The 21280-nt window shown below is 35.5% G+C and overlaps 1 protein-coding gene across 1 annotated transcript in view; it reads left to right on the top strand.

Annotated features, from left to right (window-relative positions):
• Nucleotides 1-21280, top strand: part of LOC148086635 (neural-cadherin) — a 288414-nt gene that overhangs the window by 65184 nt on the left and 201950 nt on the right. Inside the window, exons 2-3 of the mRNA XM_087784779.1 lie at nt 13794-13991; nt 16006-16231. Of these exons, the coding sequence (XP_087640905.1) occupies nt 13794-13991; nt 16006-16231 (424 nt within the window). The remainder of the gene's footprint in view (nt 1-13793; nt 13992-16005; nt 16232-21280) is intronic.

The raw sequence follows: 21280 nt of genomic DNA, 5'->3' as shown, positions 1-21280 counted from the left end.
CCTTCCTCAACCGTACTCAATCCATTTTTGAGAGGCTGGATTGGGATGATAGCCAATTCTAGGATTGAATCAGTGCATCCCTAACTATTGTTACTGAAGTTTTAAACTGCCGACAGATTGCTTTAGTGTTGGTGTTAAACTTCCACAAGATACTAAAAAACATTAACATGAAAAAAAACTTGGATTTAAAAAAAAATGTAAATGACTTCAGTTTTCTTTTATTTTTAATTATTGGAAACATAATTTAATTTGGAGTTATAAAGTTTCACGTAGTTCTAGCATGAATCAAGTCAAATACGTTTCAAATCACTCAACTTTTCACTTTAAAAAAGAAAACTTTTTCTTCTATTTGGTTGCTTTTTTGATATTTGACAAATGTAGAATCCTTTCATTTAGATATGTCGGATACATTTATAAATAAATATAAGTAAATATTGTAGCGTTTTTTTCACGTATAAAATGAGGTCAGAATTTTGCTCCACATTTTTATACAGCCTCATTTTCCCAATTGCAAAAAATAGGACAAGCCAGAGAGCCGAGAAATAAGATGCGTTCCAAGTCAATTTTTCCTTTTTCAGTTTGACTTCAAAGCAACACGGCTAATCCTCTCATGCCTGCTCATTAATAATCCGGTTAATAATCCGTTTAGCTTCTTTCACGCTGTGCTGTTTGTTGGTATTATTGCGGAAGAGAGGAATCCAGGCATTTACTCGAATCCGCCTGCTTTGTGTAGCTCGTGTGTAATTTCATCAGTCAGTGTAAACGTTTAACTGCTGAACCCTGAAAGGTTTAATGGAAATGTAACGAGAGTTTGAAAATAGTTGATGCTTTACTGCACACAGCATTTCCTTCCCTTTTCTCATCTTATTTCGGTACATCTTCATTCTTTTCTGCTTCATTTCATTGGTTTGTATCACAAATTAGGCATTGCATACCTCCGTGTTTTGAACTAAGGTGTGTAGGTTTGCTAGTTTAATTCCCAGTAAGCCCATAAGAGAGTTTCTTTTTATCTCTTGTTATATCAAATAATTGCATACTACTGGCCTCCTGGATCTGCTGAAACATGAATTCTGCAGGGAAATGAAACAATTGAATCACTTTAGCCTTAATAAGAAGTGAAAACCTGAGTTCTGAGCCAAAATGGAAAGAAGCAGAAGAGATTATCGGTGTTTTAAATGTCTGGAAGTATCTTGATTTTATGTTGGTCTCGGGTTCTCTTGGACCGGAAATGTGGTCCATGTCAATTTACAGACGTGAGAATCTTAAGCGAATCAAACTTGTAGGCATCACAAACACATACAGATATTTCATTTCTTCGAGTAAATAATATATCTTCACTTCAACCAATATTGGTAAAGAAAGAACGGAGAATGTGATCTTTATTTTGAGCCACAAGGTTGATCTGAAGGCTTATTTTAGTCTAAATGAATGTGTTTTGTCGATTTCATTCGCCTATCAAGGTTTTACTTTTTCTCTGGAGTGACATGGTGATGGATGAAGTTGTCTGACCTTCTCTGCTTCTTATTTAAAGGCTGCTTTTAACAAAAGAGGCATTTTAATTGGGTTGAGGAAAACAATTATGATCAGGTCTTTGCTTGCTGTTCACCTTGTGCTTACGAGTGTACTTATCTCTTATTTATCCCCGGCACAGACAAGACCCTGAAGGATGTTATTGCATCTGAACTTCAGCACATCTTGATTGGATTAAGTTAAATTTCAAGATTATATAATTAGCTCACGTGAACTCCAATCCAGAGTCCCATAAGTAAGAACACACACACGTTGACCCAATTAACTAATACTTGACAGTTCTTGCTTAATAAGAGGATTCGATAAGCAGCTATCATTTAAGTAAAGGCCACATTCCTCTCCAACTGTGCGGGGACATTCACATCACCAGAGGTATCAAGACTAATTCTTCCAAGTGCTGCAGCTATAAGCGTAAAACAATAGCTGACAACAGGGATTTATAAACATGAGTCTCAATTTTTTTCTGATTTAAATTCATTATTTAATGTCTATGTTTCACTTTATTGAATGAGTCATTATATTTTTATTTAATGTGTTCCATTTTTATAATATATGCACTACAAAAAAAATGTCCTTATTTGTAACATTAAAGCGTTTTTTTTTGTATGGCATACATTATTAAAAATGGAACATATTAAACAAAAATAAAATTGATTTTTTATAAAGTGGGCATGTATACATTAAATAATAAATTTAAATCAAATAAAAACTAAATAATTACTGGGGTGTTTATGATCCGAACTACAGACTGGTACAATGAGTTATAGACAGGGGAATATTCTAACATTTCTGTTATTCGAAAAGCAAATTATTTCGGAACTTGAATGTTTGCATTGCACAGTTGTGCCTTATTATTAGTAAAAAATCAGCGGCTTGGTGACGTAGCGCGGGCACTTCCATTGGTGTCAAATTCACATGTATCATCAGACCAGGAAATGAAAGAACGGAAAGTTATTAGGTTGATGAAGATCGTCTTTTTGTCAATATAAATGCTTTAGGTGTGGTAAAAAAGTATCATGTAAACGTTCTGTTGACGTTTCTTTTACCCATATAAAATATTTGAAAGAGACATTTGTATATGCAGCGCGTGGCGTCATCACGTCGGAAGTTGGGGGGACAGAAAATGTAGGTGGGACCAAAAATTTACCTACACCGGAAGTCTCTACCTCCAGGGGACTGGTTATATAAACAAAGCAGGGCATGATTACAACATGTCTGTAGGAGGAGAAAATGCATTATTATGTCTTAATGGACTACGCTCTCGTACCCTCTTGTTCGCAGAGAGTTCAGATGGGGTAGAACTTAAAGTAAAAAGTTCAAAACATGGTCAAGATAAAGGAATTGTTGCATCTTGGACAGGAAGACTTTTGAAACATGTGAGTAAGTCAGGAAAGTTGGGTTTTCACATTAGCTGACCTTTAAGAATGAAACATTGGTTTTCTATGTTGGGGTTCTCAACACAATCAAGTATCACTGGATGTTCAAATTCACACATTATCTAGTGAAAAGATGCAGCTTGCACCTAGGATGTTGGCTGGATGTTCCTCTGATTCTCAAAGAATAACAATGAGTGCCTCTTGGTTGTCCTTCAGTCCAACAGCTTCTAGCCACATAGAGGATTTCTTCGTATCAGCCACTTCAAGTTGGTGTCGATGGTAGACCCCATACATGGGCTTCTCCTCTCATAATCGTTCCTCTGGTTCCTCCTCTGTCATCTTCCATTTTCCAAGAAATCCACATAACAATTCATCTCTTTGGACCATCCTCCTGATGTAGTCATGGATTTAGAATGTGTCATTTTGGATATCGGCTGTATAGTCTCTGGATACTGGACACTTAGGGCACTACTGTGAGTTAATCTATGGCCTGAATTATACCTTAATAATATATACTGTAAATATTGATATCATATCATTAAAAACAGACAAAGTTAAATCCAAATGAAAAGAATGAAACAAATTGATAAAACATAACTCGTGGTTATATTTTCAGTTAAACTGGAAGAAATATGATAATAAAAATAAACACAAAAATGTTTTTGTTATAAAGCTGTCATGATTAATTTTACATGAACAATAAAGTTCAACTGTTGAGCTATTTGATCTAGTTAATGAAATTAATATAATAATAATAATAATGCAACTGCTTTGGTACCAATAACACAGTCTTGTATAATGCAATGCAAACTCTATTAAATAAATACAAAACAATAATAATTATTTTGTAAAATATAATAAGTGGAGGAAAATCCTTATTTTACAAAGCAAAAGTTAGAAAAGGGTTATTTAACTTTCTTGGTGCAGTTGGGTAGAAATAATTTGAATGTCACAGAGGGCTTCAGTTTGTAATATTGGCAGTGTAAAGTCTTTCAATTATGAGTAGCTGTGCCGGAAGAACGAGCAGCAGACCTATTGGCTAACCGTTTGTATCATCCGCAATTAGTGCACCATCTAAAGCCTTTCTCTTGCGGTCTCACTCGCACTTTGGGCCTGCTGTTTTAATTTGTATTTCCTAAAAAAAAAATGCTAGAAGTCACTAAGATGGCAGCAGCTTACTTAACAGATTAAGTATGGAAGAGTTACCAGTCTGGGCCAAATAGCCTTTTGTAATCCTCACAGAGGGCATTTTAATTAACTGGCTTTATTTCTTCACCCTCAGTCTTGCCTGTGTTCCCCTTTTTTCCTCTGCATTTGTCCCTCCACGGATGCTTATTCCCCCCTTTATTCATTGTTATGCTTCTATTTCACATGCTTCTAATCTGTGCGTTCTTATGACACCACCTTTAAAGATAGTGTCAGGCATAATGAAACTTTTACTTGCAAACTGAAAGGGGACTCGGTGCTGAATGCCAAACGGTGGAATAAGGAGATCCACATTATGCTTTCAGAACTGTCAGCAGAATGGCGAGCAAGGGGGGCAGAGCGATGCCACAAAAAAATGAGGTGGCGAAGAGTCAGAGAGGTGTTGATTGGGGTCGTTTGAGGCGAGAAAATGAAAACGGGAGAAAGGGTTGCACGTTTCATGCAACAAAGGATTCAGTGGGAGATTTGATAGCTAGTATGAGAGTTAAATGCCATTGAGGTGAGATTATGACTTCAATGCAAGTTTTTTTGGCATGATGTGTGCGTACCAGGAACCTTATTAACAACTTTACTTCTCCAGTCTTGCCATTAAACTCACACACATAAGCAGTCAGTAAGTTACTATATTAAACTATATCAACCAAAGCCTTTCAATAATTAAAAAGAATACTCTACATACATTGTAGGGGTGTGTATTGGCAAAAATGTAGTAATACTATATGTATCGCGATACAGGGTTAATGATGCAATATAGCAATATATTGTGATACTGTAGGAACAAGTATATATTTGAAGTATCCTCTGCATACTTTCATCTGGTGTTGCAGAATTTACAGACCACATGACTCTTTCAATTTGTTTTGAGACCAAAATATGTCCAAACATCAGCTTTAAAACCGACTGGAGTCCACTGTATCCTCTTGTGCCCAGTCATCGCAGGATGTAAATGTTCATTTAGATGCAGAGTACCAAATAACTGCTGCCATCTAGCGGCTGAAGGTTTAATCGCAAAAGAAAAATGAAAACAATCAACTATATATATATAAATACGTTATTACAAATAATCGATACTGTGCTGTCTATTATTGATATAGTAAAGTGGAAAATAATATGGCAATATATATCCCCATATCAGTATTTTCTAACACCCCAGATACATTGGGAGATGGTCGACTATCTCCCAGTTCCATGAACACAATTGTAAGTCAAGTAGTCGCAAGTGATAAACACACCAGAAATGAATGATACTAGTTTACCATCAGCTCTAGGCAACCTATGTCCTTTCCGTCTGTGGTTAATATGTACGCCCTGTGCTAGTGTGGGTTTACTCCCGTTTTCTCCCACAGTCGAAACACACAAAGAGGTGGATGGAGTACTCTAAATTGTAGACGTGAATGTGCGCCGTTAGCAGATGGGATGAGCTCGAGCCCTCAGTAACCCCACTGAGAAGAGGCGGTAGAAAATAAATATGTGTAAAGGTGGGGGGGGTAACATCAAAGGCAGGTTCACCTGCGTTAAACCGTCTCTTACACATGCATGTGTGCATTCTCGTTTTCTGCACCTGACACAATTAATATGTCTTTAGACAATTTTAATTTCATCAGAAGTGACACGCATGTCTGTGTCGGTCAAAGATGCGGCTGGACGTCGTTTAATGTATTGCCTCAGATTTTCCTTGACTCGCATTTAACTGCTGCTAACAAACAATACAAACAAACTGTATTGTTTTTATTCATCATTAAATGCACAATAACGAAAGTATGGACCCCAGCATTAAAACAAGAAAATAGGCAAAGTATGAAGTGTCGTTGTTGATAAAAGTGTGACTGTAATAGCACTGTGGTAAGAAACTGTCCCTGACCTCCCTATATATGGTTCATCTGAGGTCGTATTACTAGTATAAGCGACTTTTATTAAATAAACAAGACAAAACAGTATCAGAATCCGCCCACACTAAGTTTGAAAATAACGGCAAGTTTCAGTGAATTAGTAGTTTGGATACAAAGATTGTAATTCAGAAAGTGCCCTCTAGTGGCCTTTCAAAATGAGGACACTGCATCATGATACCTGATGAGCTGTGTCATCAACCCAATCACTGTTTATTAGCATTATGGTATTTAATTTTACTTTTTGACACAGACTCCCAAGACAGAATAGTTGTATATGCTGCTGTGCTCATAAGCCTGGCAGCTACAGAAGACTGCGCTTAATTATAAAAAAGTGTTTGCGTCTCTCACTCAAGACATCAACTTAAATAGCCACAGGCAGTGAACTTGCAGATAATCTGTCTCAGCATCTCACATTTGTGGTCAAAGCTGCATTTCTTCTGGAATGACCTGAGCCATGCATGGACCGACCAAATGTTTTCGAAGCTCAGACGTCAAGGAACAAGTTTTGTTGTGAAAGTCATGTAGAAAAGTTTGTGTCATATAATACAATATACGTATTTAAAGGCGGCTTTCTATATGCAACCCATGCACACATGACACAAAAATCCACTCCCTCACTACTTAATTCTGACAACGATTTAAACAAGATGCATCCATCTTAAACACTGATACACACTTTATTTTTTTCTCTTTTGTGAGGCCCTGTCATTTGCCAACATGTCTGGAATGTGTGTGCATTTCTGGAGTTAGTTAGAGAGGATAATTCACCTGGCTGGAACAACAACAGATACTGTAATTGCATTTGCACTTGATTTGTGCAAGTCTGGCTGGAGTTCAACACATTCATTTGCACTCTCTGTAATTAAGACAGAATGTTCCACACACTGAGATTAAGTCATTAGCTTTCAAAAGTGTCTTTCACAGGTATCACACTCTCGGAGACGATATAGTCAAACAAGTTTCTCACCAGAGAATCTCACCATTAGAATTTTGCCAAGCCTTATGATAAAGCATCATTTAGTTTGACTCTCTAGGGGTACAATGAAGTTAAGGAAAACAAATCTGTTGATTAACCAAGACCAACTTTTAGTGTAAAAATTGCATTTTCCACAGTTCCTAAAGTCTCTCTGAGACGAAATCCAACTTGTATTAATATAAAACATAACATGTATATAACGTCATTATTAGAAAAATATTATTTAGTGGCACACAATGGCTCGTATATAATATTAAAGTAACATTTGAACTTAAAGAAACTGATTAGATAACCTGACATTAAGTTTTATAGGGAGAAGAATGCAGCTCCACAACATGTAGACGTTGACTCAGAATCCTGCTGTAATCCTCAGTAATGAAACGGAACAGAAAGCAAGCAGAGGTTGAACAAGTTAAACGGTCACATTCAATGATGGAATGTGGAATTTACATTAGCGATTTCGTTTTTCAACGTTAAATTGAATTTCTCTACTCTCCACACAAAGAGTAAGCATTAATTAAAGTATGTCACAAGGTTGAGATGAGTGTCAGTTCTAGACATTTCTAAGCATTTTCAGAAGAATGTATTTGAGAAAATAAAGAAAGAGAACAGCTTTTGACATTTTTTCCATGCCTGTAACGTGTAAACTATGTTCCGATCATTCCATCACGCACAATTAAAATAAAAGTAAAATGATGCTTATTATTATTATGAAAATTAAACCTAGTTTGGGAATTTAAAAAATATGACATTGCAAACTGTTTAATTGTTCCTTATTTAACGTGTATTTTATTTTGGTGAACAAGAAGAACATGTTTTAAACGAGGCATTGTACACTTTATTATTAAAGAATATTCACGTATGTTATGTGATAATGTATTTTTTTATTTTTTTATTTTTAAACCTGAAACACAAAAATGTTGTACTCAGAAAGTGTAAATAAGAGATGTTTATTGAAGACCAACCAAATACTTGATTTTATAATAATGTTTCAAGAAAAATTGGAAGCAAATCAGGAATACATTTTAATGATTTTGAGCTAGATTTAGTGGTTGGAAGATTGGTGTGTTTTGCTTGAATTCATCTTTTTAAATAATCCAATTTTGTTTGCATGTCAGAAAAAAACCTAAAACCACAGATATTTTCTACTTGAAATCTCATCAGATAATTAACTCATAGTCCAAATAAACCATTTTAAAAGTTTATAACCCAAAGAATGTCATTAATAAATCCAAAACATGGAGTGTGAAATACTGTATACTTCTGTTTATCTGCTGTTTGATATGTACGTAAGGACATATCTGAAGATAGATCTAGTTCCAAGCCAAAATTGATCATCTCAACAATCATGTTGTCATGCTACCTCACAATAACAATCATTTAATTATATTTAAATGCAAATAAGAGTATAACCGTAAGCAAATCGAAAACATTATTTACCATTATCTACCAGAATACATGTGTTGTTGTAGCTTTATTGCTGTCCTTTTTTAAGAGCTCACTAGAGGGCATCTCCAGTTTAAAATAAGTTTTCTTATAAATAGCGCTTCACAGACAATATATTTTGGAACAGAGATTGTCATCTTGATCTTATTGAGATAACATCTATGGGTGATTCATATTTAAAATGACAACAATAAAAACTAAAACAATCTTAATTTATTTATTCTCTCCAGAATCCAAATAACCATAGACGGGAATTATCTATTTATTTAAGAAAACATTAGCCAACATACCTCAGTCGAAATAGCATGTTAGATACAGCGCTGGAACAATGGTCTGCTGACGCGCTTCATCAAACAGTGTCCTTATTAACCCTTGTGTTATTTCGTGGTCAAGGTGACCCAGATGCCCATTAACACATGTGTTTAAGTGACAAGTGTCAAGGTGAACAAATTCCAGCATTGCATATGTATTTATGGAAGCTAGGGAGGTTGTTCATCTTGAAGAAGAGGCAACACAAGGGATAACACAAACACATTTGTTTCCGGGTGACCCTGAGATAACGCGAGGTTAAATAAGGACACTCTAGATTAAATAGATAAAGAGATAATTCTCGACTCTAGTTATTTGGTTTGTAAAGGTATTTGTAAATAGCAACATGCCTATATTTGATGATGGAATCTGTACGTCTCATAAACTGAAATCATTTTCTAATAAACTGAATGTCATCTCTTTCTACACGATCAATTTCTCCAAATGTCCCCAAGGTTGTCGAATAAAGGTGGATCAATCAATAGAAGCAACACATGAGCTCAATGTCCATCTACGGAATGGACTCACAACAAACTTTACAAACACTTTTGAGTTTCTGCTGCTCACTGAGGCAAATGGTCAACGTCTGATTATATTCATCTTTAATTTGTCAACACATCTTTTTCACATTAACGGTGACACCTTGGATGATGAATGAGTCCTCCTCTCAAGAGCTGCTAGATTAAAGCGTGCAAATAAATCTTGGGTGTAAGACGGCGTTTTTTCAAGCCATCTCAAGCATAGAGTAGGCAATTGAGTTTAGTCTTTTCTCTTGACTGATGAGGACTTTTTAAACGTTTAAGATTCTCGCCTCAATGGGTTGAGACATTACTTTACAGGGTCCTTACTTCCTAAAACATCTCGCATAACTTAGAAACTCATTCAGTGGGAAAAAAAAAAAATCAAACCAACTCTTAACATATCATTAAAAAAGAAAAACAAGATTTGAATGTCAATGCAGATTGGGACAGCAGTGAGCAGACAGAGATAAAACCAGACATAAATCAAGGATGTCAAGACGTTTAAACGTAAAATATGGTCTCATTTTTTAGGAAGGGTTTTCAAATCAAGTCTCTGAGTCTTAAGAATAAAACGTGACGTTATTAACAGTACAAAAGTCCGGATCCGAAAGGGTCACTTTCCGTAACACTGAGTAATTGGATTGTTGCTCCCACTGTTTCTGAAGATTGCAACATATCATTAGATCCAATGAGAGAGAAAGCATTAGCATGAGGGATGGCAATAGCATGAAACTGCATCTCCCGATGGTCCTTCATTAGCCGCTAATCCACTGGTGATTGTTATTAGTGTGAAAGGCTAGTGTGTGTGCTCGCGTAAATTCCCGTCTGAGTGTCTGTTGGATGCATTTTGGCATAGTGCTCTGTATATTGGCTCCGTGATTTATTATCTGGGTAATGCCATCCCTTCTTCCCCAAAGCTGCATTGTCCTTTTGCCAATTAATTCAGGATCTGTTACGGCCAGAGGGTAGCGAGTGAATAAGGGGGAGAGAGAGATCATCAAATTCTTGGTTGAACTGCAAGCAAATATGTTTTGTAAGATTTGACTAGTTAATTCCCCTCTTCTGTCTTCTTTTGATGTCAGCTTATGTTTTTTTTTTTATTTGTCAGCTTCGTCCCTCTCAAATAGAATCAATTCATGCTGTTTGTCCTTTTCCTTTTTCTCAAATTACTTTGGCCAACTAGCTCCATCTGTTGCATTAGTGTTTCTATGACAACAGTGGCCATTTTTCATCCGCCGTCACTTTATTCTTTAATGTTTCCTGGTGACACTGCACTCCTGTCTTTGTCGCTCTACTCGGTCCGCACTGAAGGTCAAACACTGAAACAATCATGAAACTGTACTTCTACTATTTCACACGCCCTGTGAAATGTGTGGATAATAACACTTACCAGCTGAGCCTTTTTACTGTTTAGATGGTTTCTGCTGGTGTCAAAGTGATTGCTGTTCACTTCGGTCACACACGGAGCAGAACTGATTATAATTGCTAGCTATGATGAGAAAAAACGGCCTCCTCCTCAGGTCCATTTGGATCAGGTTATCCACAAGATTCTCATGGCAACGAAGGAGAGAAAATAAACAAAAGCAGTTTTTATTCTATACCATCTATGTATCGATTGTGTTATGGGGTCTGGCATGGGAATCTGGAGGGGAGTGAGAGATGGACAGGCAGTAAGATTAACAGACAGATAGCAGCGGTAATGAGAATACTGTATCCATCTCAACTGAGCATCAGGTGTGTCAAAAAAAACTTTAAATAATCACTTTGAAAGGGGAAAAACAAAGGGGAAACTTTGTTCATTAGGGTTTCTGGATTGACTTGAACTGACAGATATTATAACAAATGATTTATTAACTGTCAAATCACATTTTCAACAGATGGTATAGTTCTCCCAAAATTCCAATTACACTCATTTTCTACTAACCCTCATATTGACTAGAGGTTGGAATTATTTTCAGAAAAATCTGCTCCCTTTCAGAGTTACAGGTAGAAATGTATACCAATGATAATGTAGATACTGGCACTCAGTTGTCTTTGTCTTCCCCCAGAAAGACACCAAAATATCTAAATATAAAATATCTAAATACCTTTATTTTGCTTCTTGCCTTTTTCAACTGTCATTCCTCATTGAAATTATCCATGTGCAACAGCTCAGATGAAATGAACATGTGTGGTGGGGGGGATCCCAATGGTACTCTCTTTGGTCCATTGCCTTTTGTCCAGGATAAGGAAAACCCTAAGTGTTATCTATGATCGCTCTATTTCACTTAAAAAAAATTGGTCTCTAAAGATTTGCAGTGACCAAGACTCCAGAACGGACATATATTTACTAGCCTCCCCATTCAGCTTTCATTCATCTGGGGCTGTAAAACAGTTCATTAGCAGTTGTCATCATCATCATCAATCCCACTGAGTTCTCATACACTAGAATCACACCAAGAAAGCATCACATGAGCATTTAAAATTAAGAGAATTATGCTATTTTTGACAAACTTGGTGTATTTCAGCATGTTTGGTTCTTGGTTGTGGGTTTTAGAAAGCAATCTTTTGGTAATCAAAAAGCAAAGTGAAGACTTAAAAACGAATATGCAGGAGGAAGGTTAGCCAAAGACGTCATTGTCACAAAAGATTCACTGTGATCTCAAACAATGGAAAATCAAATCGAATTTGAGCCTTTCAACATGACAAATATATTTTTTTTCTCAAGGATCTTCCTGTTTTCAACAGGAACCAGAGGTCGAGAAATTCTAAGTGCGTTATAAATATATTTTTTAAAGACTTCAGTTATATTAGTTTGAAGTCCATGATTTTAATCAGACTAATACGAGATGTAAGGTTTTATAGACTATAATTTTAAATCACTTAAAGAGCAACATTAGTATAAGCTGCACATTTTTGACTTGTGAAGATTTTAAACAATATATATATATATATATATATATATATATATATATATAAAGAATTGTGAATTGTTTTGTTGCGTTGTTTTTTTAATTATGTTTCCTTTAAAAATACTAAGTCTAAATGTGTAATATGTACTGTATGTTATTTGATTATACATGATATATTTTCCTTTTAAGAACGTTTTTATTATTAAAGTATGATTTCCTTCCTTAAAAGTTTATAATACATTTTTTTCTGCCTCTCTCTATATATCTCAGTATCTTTGTTATTTTTTTGATAAAATTACTTTCTTTTACATAAAAAGGTTAAGAATATACTATAAAAAATATTGTATATTGTATGTTTGTTTTTTTCCAAAATACCAGGGTTGCTTAGCCCAGTTTAACAGCAGCAGATAAATGAATGGTTTTACAGTACAGAAGAAGTCGCTGAGACGCTTTCGTTTTTTGTTTTCTAACAATATTTTCAGGCGTTCTTGCGGGAAGATTTGTAGAGAATTTTGGTCACCAACTCTGTCCTAAGAGCAAAATAATCACACAGTCAGATAAAAAACATTGTGTTATTACTTTAAGTATCAGCCTTTTAAGTAAGAAGCACCACATCAAGCAAGACCGTTCACCTTGTGTTCTTCAAAAGCTTTTAATTCTTACTTAGAAACCCATTTGCATAGGACTTGTTGTGAAGCACAAACCTCAGCAGTTATTTGAATAATGCATGCATTTGTGTGATAATAATTCCTTTTTCTTTGTTTTATCTTCCAAATGTGGATTTTCATTTTTCTTCAAAGGTTTTGACACTTAACCTGAAAAAATATTGCTGGTACTAAATCTGATCTAATTGTATGTGAATTGACGGATGGATGGATGATGGATGGATGGATGATGGATGATGGATGATGGATGATGGATGGATGGATGGATGGATGGATGGATGGATGGATGGATGGATGGATGGATGGATGGATGGATGGATGGATGGATGGATGGATGGATGGATGGATGGATGGATGGATGGATGGATGGATGGATGGATGGATGGATGATGGATGGATGGACAATCTACCTTTCTCTGCCTCCATATAGCAAGACCAACAGACCTACTGAACCCTTCATCCCTAATTCCAATAATTGTATCACTAAGCATTTGGGTATTTACTTTACCAACTGAGCAAGTCAAAAGCGTGTGCACAATTTGTCACTTGACACTTTTGTCAGTTTTTAGTCTGTCGATACTGTCATGACCTTTTGAAACTGTGTCAAAAATGTATAAAGGAAAAGTTTCATTTTATAGTGGTGAGCATCAATACTTTGTGTGGGTTTTGTCAGTAGTGGACATTACAAATAGATAACTTAATTAAAATGTAATAATCATATATATATAATATCCAGATAAAATCATACATAGTATAATGAATACGGTGGACCATGTAAAATCAGCTGAAAATCTCTGGATTTAAGTGCTATTGAAACTTTGTCACCATGAAACAAAACTTGAATGTCGTTGTATATTTACATTCTCCGTCACCAACTGGAATATTATCTTAATAACTTTAACCAGCTTGGCCTATGTGTCATTAAACTTGTTTTCTAGTCACCAATACTAACTTTGAACTCTCGTTTACTTCCTCCTTCCTCAGGTCAAGAGTGGTACTTAGTCCGAGTGGAGCTGACTGTGACTGACGTGAACGACAATGTCCCAGAATGGAACATGGTTCCTTCCCCATATCTGGCAGTCGTGTCCCCTGACGCACCGGCTGGCTCTCTCGTCTACAAGCTCTACGCTGAGGACGGCGATGAAGGCAACAACGGGGAAGTGGAGTACTTCCTGTCTGATGGTAGGTGTAAGAAATCAGACAAATCATATTGTAACACCATCTTCTCCAAATCTTCTCTAGATAAAAAAGTGATTTTGATTTAAATCTAATGCTTTGGAGTTATAAATAAATATGTTGTTTTAAAACCCTAAAATTAGCTACATGTTGAATACAATCCAAAACAGAAATCAATTTAAACCAGATTATTGTCACCCTATAACTTCATTTGGATTAAGGATAGAAGACAAAGAGTGTCAATGTTCACACACAGATTAAATGATTGTACAGGCATGTACTATTTCAGAAAAAAAAGAAAAACTTTCGCTTAGTGAAACAAATCTAACATCAGGGAGGGATATTCAAACAAGAATGAATGTGAAAAGAACGTTAAAATTTAGATAAACATAAAAGAATAGGCCTCAAACTGTGAAATACAATGTATCGATGTATTTTAACCTAAACCTAACTTAAAAAATGATTTAAGGTATGAAAAACTAATTGGTTATTTGTAAAAATGATTATCAACATTATAAAAATGATCAACAGCAGTATCCGCAGCTACAGACACTAAAGGCACGCAACTTGAAAATATTTCTGTTTCAATAGATATTTATTTTCTGGTGCCGAACTCTTAGATTTCAAATAGAATTTAGGTTACAGAAAATATGGTGTTTCTATTTGGCAACATTTCACAACTAATTCACAGTCCTCCAAAAACTATGAGTACAATGAGGTGCATTTTAGTAGTAAAGATGACCTAACCTGAAATATAGGATGGTTGAAAGCTAATTTTCATTTTCCAAAGATAACACTAATAATCAGGAGCCACATCTGAAAGCTACTATAAGAAAATCCAACGTAAGCTTGTCACCACTCACCCTAGCAAACTCCAAATTTGAAACCCTATCAAGTAGATTCTGAAGCAGTAGATACCTGCCAAAGTCTAAAGTGTCAGTTTCAGAATTCCAGAGTTGGACTTGCTAAGGCCTACCTCTTTCCAGATAATTGAGGGTTTGCCCAAGTTGCTAGCATGGCTAGAAACCCAAGTTAGCAGGTCTACTTGGAACAGTTTCTGCACCAAGTCCATACAGTGGCTACTGAGTCTTTCATTCATAACGATAATCATCTACTCACCTTTGACCTGTTTGCCTTGGCATATAATAACCCCTGCAAGAAAGCTTAAATCATTGAGATGCTCCCAACCCTCCATCAGTGTATACAATGGTAATACAGGTGATTGATGAAACATTTTCCTTAAAAAACTTAGTTATATATCCAGTTGCTTTGTCACAAGCTGAACACGTCTCTGAAAACCTTAAGTTCGACTGTCACTTTCCTTTGAATTTGCATATCTCAGCCCTCTATCTCTCTTGCATGGTATCTATCAATGTATCGACATACAGTCTGATGGTATTTGCTGTATTTTTGAGGCGCTAAGCCACGGACAAATTTAACAATGCTGTTCGTCTTGTTTGGAAAATGTGGTTCTCTGGTGTGTTTCGATCGATTTAGATGAAAAAAAGTCCCTCATAAACCATCTCGAAACCTTGTTACATTCGAAAGGTTTATAAGTTGAGAGTTGTTTTTTTTAATCTAAAACAAGAGGTTCATAATGAAAACCCAGTCTCTGATTGATAGGTATTTCTGCTTTTGTCATGCATGTGTCTGCAGTTCCATTATATTATGGACGGCGTCATGGATGGCAAAGTCTGATATGATGTCAGAATATGAATGAACCATAATATATGACTGAAGTGCAGCAGTGGAATTAAAAATCACCCAATCATAAAATAATAAAAAACTGTACTATCTATTGACAGTGACATCAAACTGGCAAACCAAAAACGAAAACATTTATTTTTATTGAGTTACAACCTGGAATAATTGTAATATATTTTAGGAAAAATAAAGATGTAAATATACTTTTTAAATGAACAAAACAACAACTACTTATTACTAGAAAACATGAAGCGTTTCAAACAGTAAATGTAACATTGTGGTTTCAATAACAATGTTCTTATCTTTTAAATTCCAGGCGGTGACGGTCGCTTTGAAGTGGATCGGAAGAGTGGCCAGTTGAGAACCACCGGTTTACCCCTGCAGGGGGACAGAGAGTACCTCCTGACAGTCATAGCTGCTGATCGGCTTGGAAGCCGCAGCGCTCCCGCCGTCATCTCGGTGGTAGCAGGAGCTCGGCCCCCTCAGTTCACAAACGCTTCCTACACCATCGCTTTGCCAGAGAACACACCAGAAGGACAACCGTGAGTTCCCAGCTTCACTCCACTCCCAAAATGTTTGGCTATTGTCACATCTCTCGGTTTCCCTTTTTTTTTAACAAGCCTTTTAATTATGTCATATTTCCCATCTAAAACCAGGATTTGAGTAAGTTAAAAACCTTTAAATTAAATGCTGTATTTCAGCTATAAAATAGAGTTACAATCTAAAGTTAATAAGCAACTTTGTTTGCATAGTTCACTATGTCTTTGTCTCTGGTCATGAAACCTATTATCTTACACTTAAGAAAATATTTGATTAATGCCTTGTTTGAAGAGAATCACCACCCATTTATCTTATATCCTCATCCAGGGTTGGATCTTCTTCCAGGTTGTAGGAAAAATACCTTCCCAAGTGTAGGTATCGTAGGGTCAGAGGGGTAGATGTAGCCTCCTCAGTCATGGGTTCTGACATTATGTTGTGTCTGTGAAAAAGAAAAAGATTGCAGAAACAACCGCCTTCAATTATTTCCCCCTGGACTTACCCTTAGATACAAGCTAAAGAGCTGATCATCAATCAAACCAGTAGAGGTGGCTTGGACACAATCTTTATGGTTCCTCTTGGACCCCTCCTTTGAGAGATGTTGTGGGTATGTCCAACTGAGAAGAGACCAGACAGGGGCAGACCCAGGATGCACTTCCTCTGTCTTCTGCTTGGCCTGTGTAGTTGTTGTCTAGTAGAGCTGGAATCAGTTCTAAGAAGACTCTGGCTGCTATTCCCAAAAACCAATCAGTGGTAGAAGATAGATGGATTATTTTTAGGAATAACATCTGGTTCTCAAGAGACAGAGGATCTGGCTCTTTTGACCCTGGTCTGTGAAAGGCGCTTCACAAATAACAGTTACGTACTGACGTCACTCACAATGTCGGAATTATTCAATCAAATTTGAAAAGTGTGAAGGAACTTGTCTGTAATGCAGCCACTCTTTGGCGTGGTATTGAAAAAAACATTTCATCTTATGATATTTTAATGTTATTTGTTCATGTCTCTACAGTAAAGCAAAACTCTAAAAGTGTTACCACTTTGGCCTTTTAAAGGTGTTGCAGCGTAAGTTCTTTCACATTTTTCATGGTATTGTTTAAGTCAAGACCACATCAACCGAGACCAAGACATTATCCAGACCGGAGAGTATTGAGACCGAGACAAGACCAAGACTGGGTATAATAAGAAGAAGAATAAATGGCCAATAATTTCTTTTGACACTTTTAAATAAATTATTTATAAATAAATAATACATTATATATATATATATATATATATATATATTATTGGAAGGGTATAACATATAAATGTAAAAAAAAATGGATGTTGGTGGCAAATGTGGACCTAAAATGTAGCCTTGCTACCCCTGCTGCCAACCTCGTTTGGTCTCCAAACTGATTAAATTCATTATATACCTCTGTCATATTCCCACCCCAAAATGTTCTTGTCCCCCTCGTGCCATCCTCTGAATGTTTTCTCGATTTGCCCCTGTGTGAATACATTCTCACAGAATAAAAAAATAGACAACTAGGATGTAGGGATTTAAGTGTTACTTTTGAAAATGGTAACTGTAAATTCTACCATGGCCTATATTACGGTGGCCTTTTGAAATAACCGTCTGTTTGTTTGATTACCTAACTTTACCTGCAACTCAATGTTACTTTCTATTGCCTGAGGATAGAGCAGTGTTAATGTTGTCCTCATCATCGGAATATGCATCAAATCAATGCATTTTGATTTGGTGTTTAATGCTAGATAAAGAGAGCGCTCAGTTCCGTTTTAATGATTTCACAGCAATCAATGATAAATAACACACGACATGAATGACACAAGTTTAGTTTAATTGAAGATGAAGTCTGAGAACTTCTACAGAAAAAAAAGTTTAATAAATGCAGCTTAAGCTGAGTAATTGTTGAGCGTTTCAAAATGTGTTTATATCTATGATCAAGAGATGAAAGTTCAAAGGCTTTCGAGACCAAGACTGAGATTGAGTACAACAATACTTTTTCATGGTACACCTAGTTTAACATGAAGCACCTTTTAAGACAAACACGTTTTCGCCTTTAGAACGATTTATATTCAGCTTTTAACATTCAGTACACAGTTTGCATTTCAAAAGCCACTTTAAGTTTCTGTATATTAAGCATAAATCCAGCATACCATAGGGAATATACATTCCCTGATTTCTTTCCATCCGTGTCACAGTGATGTATGTAAAATATGTTTACATCATACTGGAGATTGTAAATGCAGTCACATGTTTGGCTCCATGTCAGAAGAAAGGAAGAAATGTACATAAATGTGACAAGTATGAGTGTTTTGGAATCACCACTTACATGATACCTTTTAACGCTTTGATTGACACGTTTGGCAAACCATTAAACCACACCATCAGAGGAATTATTTCCACACCACATTGACTGTCACCTGTAAACAACAGAGCGAAGAAAAAGCCTCCATCAGAGCGTTAGGTGCCAAATCATTGCATATTTTTAGTTTTCCCTCTAAGCTTTTAAAAATAGGATGATTTGTCTTAAGCTCAAAGTGGTTTATGGTCTTTCAGCTCCATTTCTAGTGAATTGGAAAGATTCTGAATTATTCTTGAATCAATAAAGAAATCTTACGTTTGCATAGGGACATAAGCACAAGTATAAAAGGTAAATCAAAGCTGTATCATTCAGTGGCATCATCACTGATTTTTTTTTTATGATTTTAATTTTTCTTCATTAAATGCACGTTTACTCCAGAGGGATTAATACAGTCTATCTATATAAATATATATTATTTCCCAACTATTTAATATGGAACCAAAATAATTTTTGTTCCCACCTGTGTCTCAAATCAATAAGCAAAACGCTTTTATTTTTGGAACAAAATCTATTATTATACAATTCTTTATCTACAAACTGTTACTGTGTGTCAGGGCCTGTTTCAGTACCTGAAATATATACCTGTGTATCCCTGTGTTCACACAGGGTAGACAAAACAAACGTTTGATCACCTTCTATACAGTAAAATAGGGGGTTGCAATTAACATTTCATATATTGTTGGAGCAGAATTGAGCAAACAACTAATGATGTGTTCAGGGCTCAGCAGGTGTCACCCTCTTTTGCTGGCAGTGCCATCGAGTGGGATGTGAAAAAGGGTCACTGCTTTATGAAGCAAGGAAAACATGCAGTTTCCTAAAATAAAAAAAAATGTGAAAGTGATACTTCTTGATAAAAAAGATGTGGTTTGTTTTGTTCGTAGGATGGTACATTCTTATAATATTATTTTTTGACTAAATCAACGGTGATGGTTTAGGAAGGAACATTTTTTACGGCATTTCATACCTCAAATGACTTTGGCAACCTCTGTTTATAATTGAACAGACTTGTTTGTTCTTTGTATTTATGGTTTGGGACATGATTTGACACTCTTTAAAGAAAGCATTAAAGTGAAAAGTAAACGGTCTGAGTCACAGCAGAATCAAGATAGGAAATGGAATCCATTAAGTCTATATCGAGCCCAACTCAACCGTTTAAACAGAAATTAAATAAATAATCTTCCTTTGACTCAGATTCAATGCCTTTCCTGGAGTCGAAAGTAGTCTGTTGTGGAGAGACAGGCTTCAGTAAGTAAGTAAAGGTTGTTTCTAAAGTGCTAGTTGTAGATCAGGGTCGCAAAGCGCTGTAACAGTAAAAAACAATACACAGTTAAAACTACATACTATAGAAGGCCAAGACACATAAGAAAAACACAGGAAGTGTGACATTGTTTCAAAAACAAGCCACATTTTCCAGTTTACGTAGGAATCAGTAGTAACTTGTAGGTTCCTTGTATTACAGGAGAATGCCATTGGAACATTCAGTAGGCTATGTGTTCAAATTAAGCCATTTTATTGTTATATAAATAAAATATGCATTGAATAATGTTCAATAGAAAGAGAGAAAAGGTTTTCCAGAATTGCTCTCATTTAGTCCATTTCCTTTGCTAAAAGTACTTGTCGGACCAATATGCTGGGGTTGATTTAAATAAACGGGGGAAAAAAAAAACGTAAATTGCCTGATTTATATGCTTGAGTCAATTTCTGGAATTTTCCTGCATGATTAGCCTTGGAGAGCAAGTCTGCAACACCCCACGCTTTAAAAAGTACTTGGAAATGTATGCATGATTATATAATTGTACACAAACAAGGATCCCCCCGATGACTGAACCAACTACAATTAGAACTGATGGGAAAAAACATGTTTAAAATTGTGAGGCTTGATTTTGTCTGACACGGAACATCAAGTGTTTTTGTGGTATTTAGTGAGTGTGGAGCAAAATATGAATATATAAAATGGTATTAGTTGTAGTGAACTTCTTTAATGAAATATATTATTCAATTAGAACTCGGAAAGGGTCAACCTATGGGCAGAGGCCACCAATCATTTGAACTATGAACCTGACTTTGTAGAAATGTTATGTTGGTGTTACACTTGAATTGTAAATATATCCATATATTATCTGTAATTTTCCTTGAGATACTCACCACCTAAATATCACCATTGTGATTTTGTTATTGTTGCTTTAGAATTCATTCATTAATTTATTTTCCAAATGATCCACCATTTTTCAGAATGTTTTTATTTTTATTTTGCAGTATAATTAATGGAAGTAGAGCATTTTCATCAGAATATTAAATGGTTACGAAGAAAAATAAATTAGTCATTCATATTGGAATGTATTAGTTCAATTATTTAAAATAATTATAATAAACAAATTCAATATAAAAATGATTTAATTTAAAAATGTAATGGAAACAGACTCCAACTTTTCATTCAGCTATTTTCAAATTAAATTATTAAAAAACAATGATTCAATGCATCAAAAATGATACATTTCCAATTCAAAAAAATAAGTTTAAACATTTGAAATGTAAAATTAAACCGTTCAACATAGTGACAGCACTGATACACTTCCATACATATGACCTCTACATTTGTAAAGATCATGGTATTGATTTCACTTCCATCATTTACCACAAAATGACAAGTTAAAATTGCCTCATTCAAGCTAATTAAAATAACAC

This window comes from Callionymus lyra, chromosome 2 (genome assembly GCF_982586985.1).
Source record: "Callionymus lyra chromosome 2, fCalLyr1.hap1.1, whole genome shotgun sequence".
In the NCBI taxonomy this organism is placed as follows: Eukaryota; Metazoa; Chordata; class Actinopteri; order Syngnathiformes; family Callionymidae; genus Callionymus; species Callionymus lyra.
This window is presented reverse-complemented; position numbering and strand designations above follow the sequence as displayed.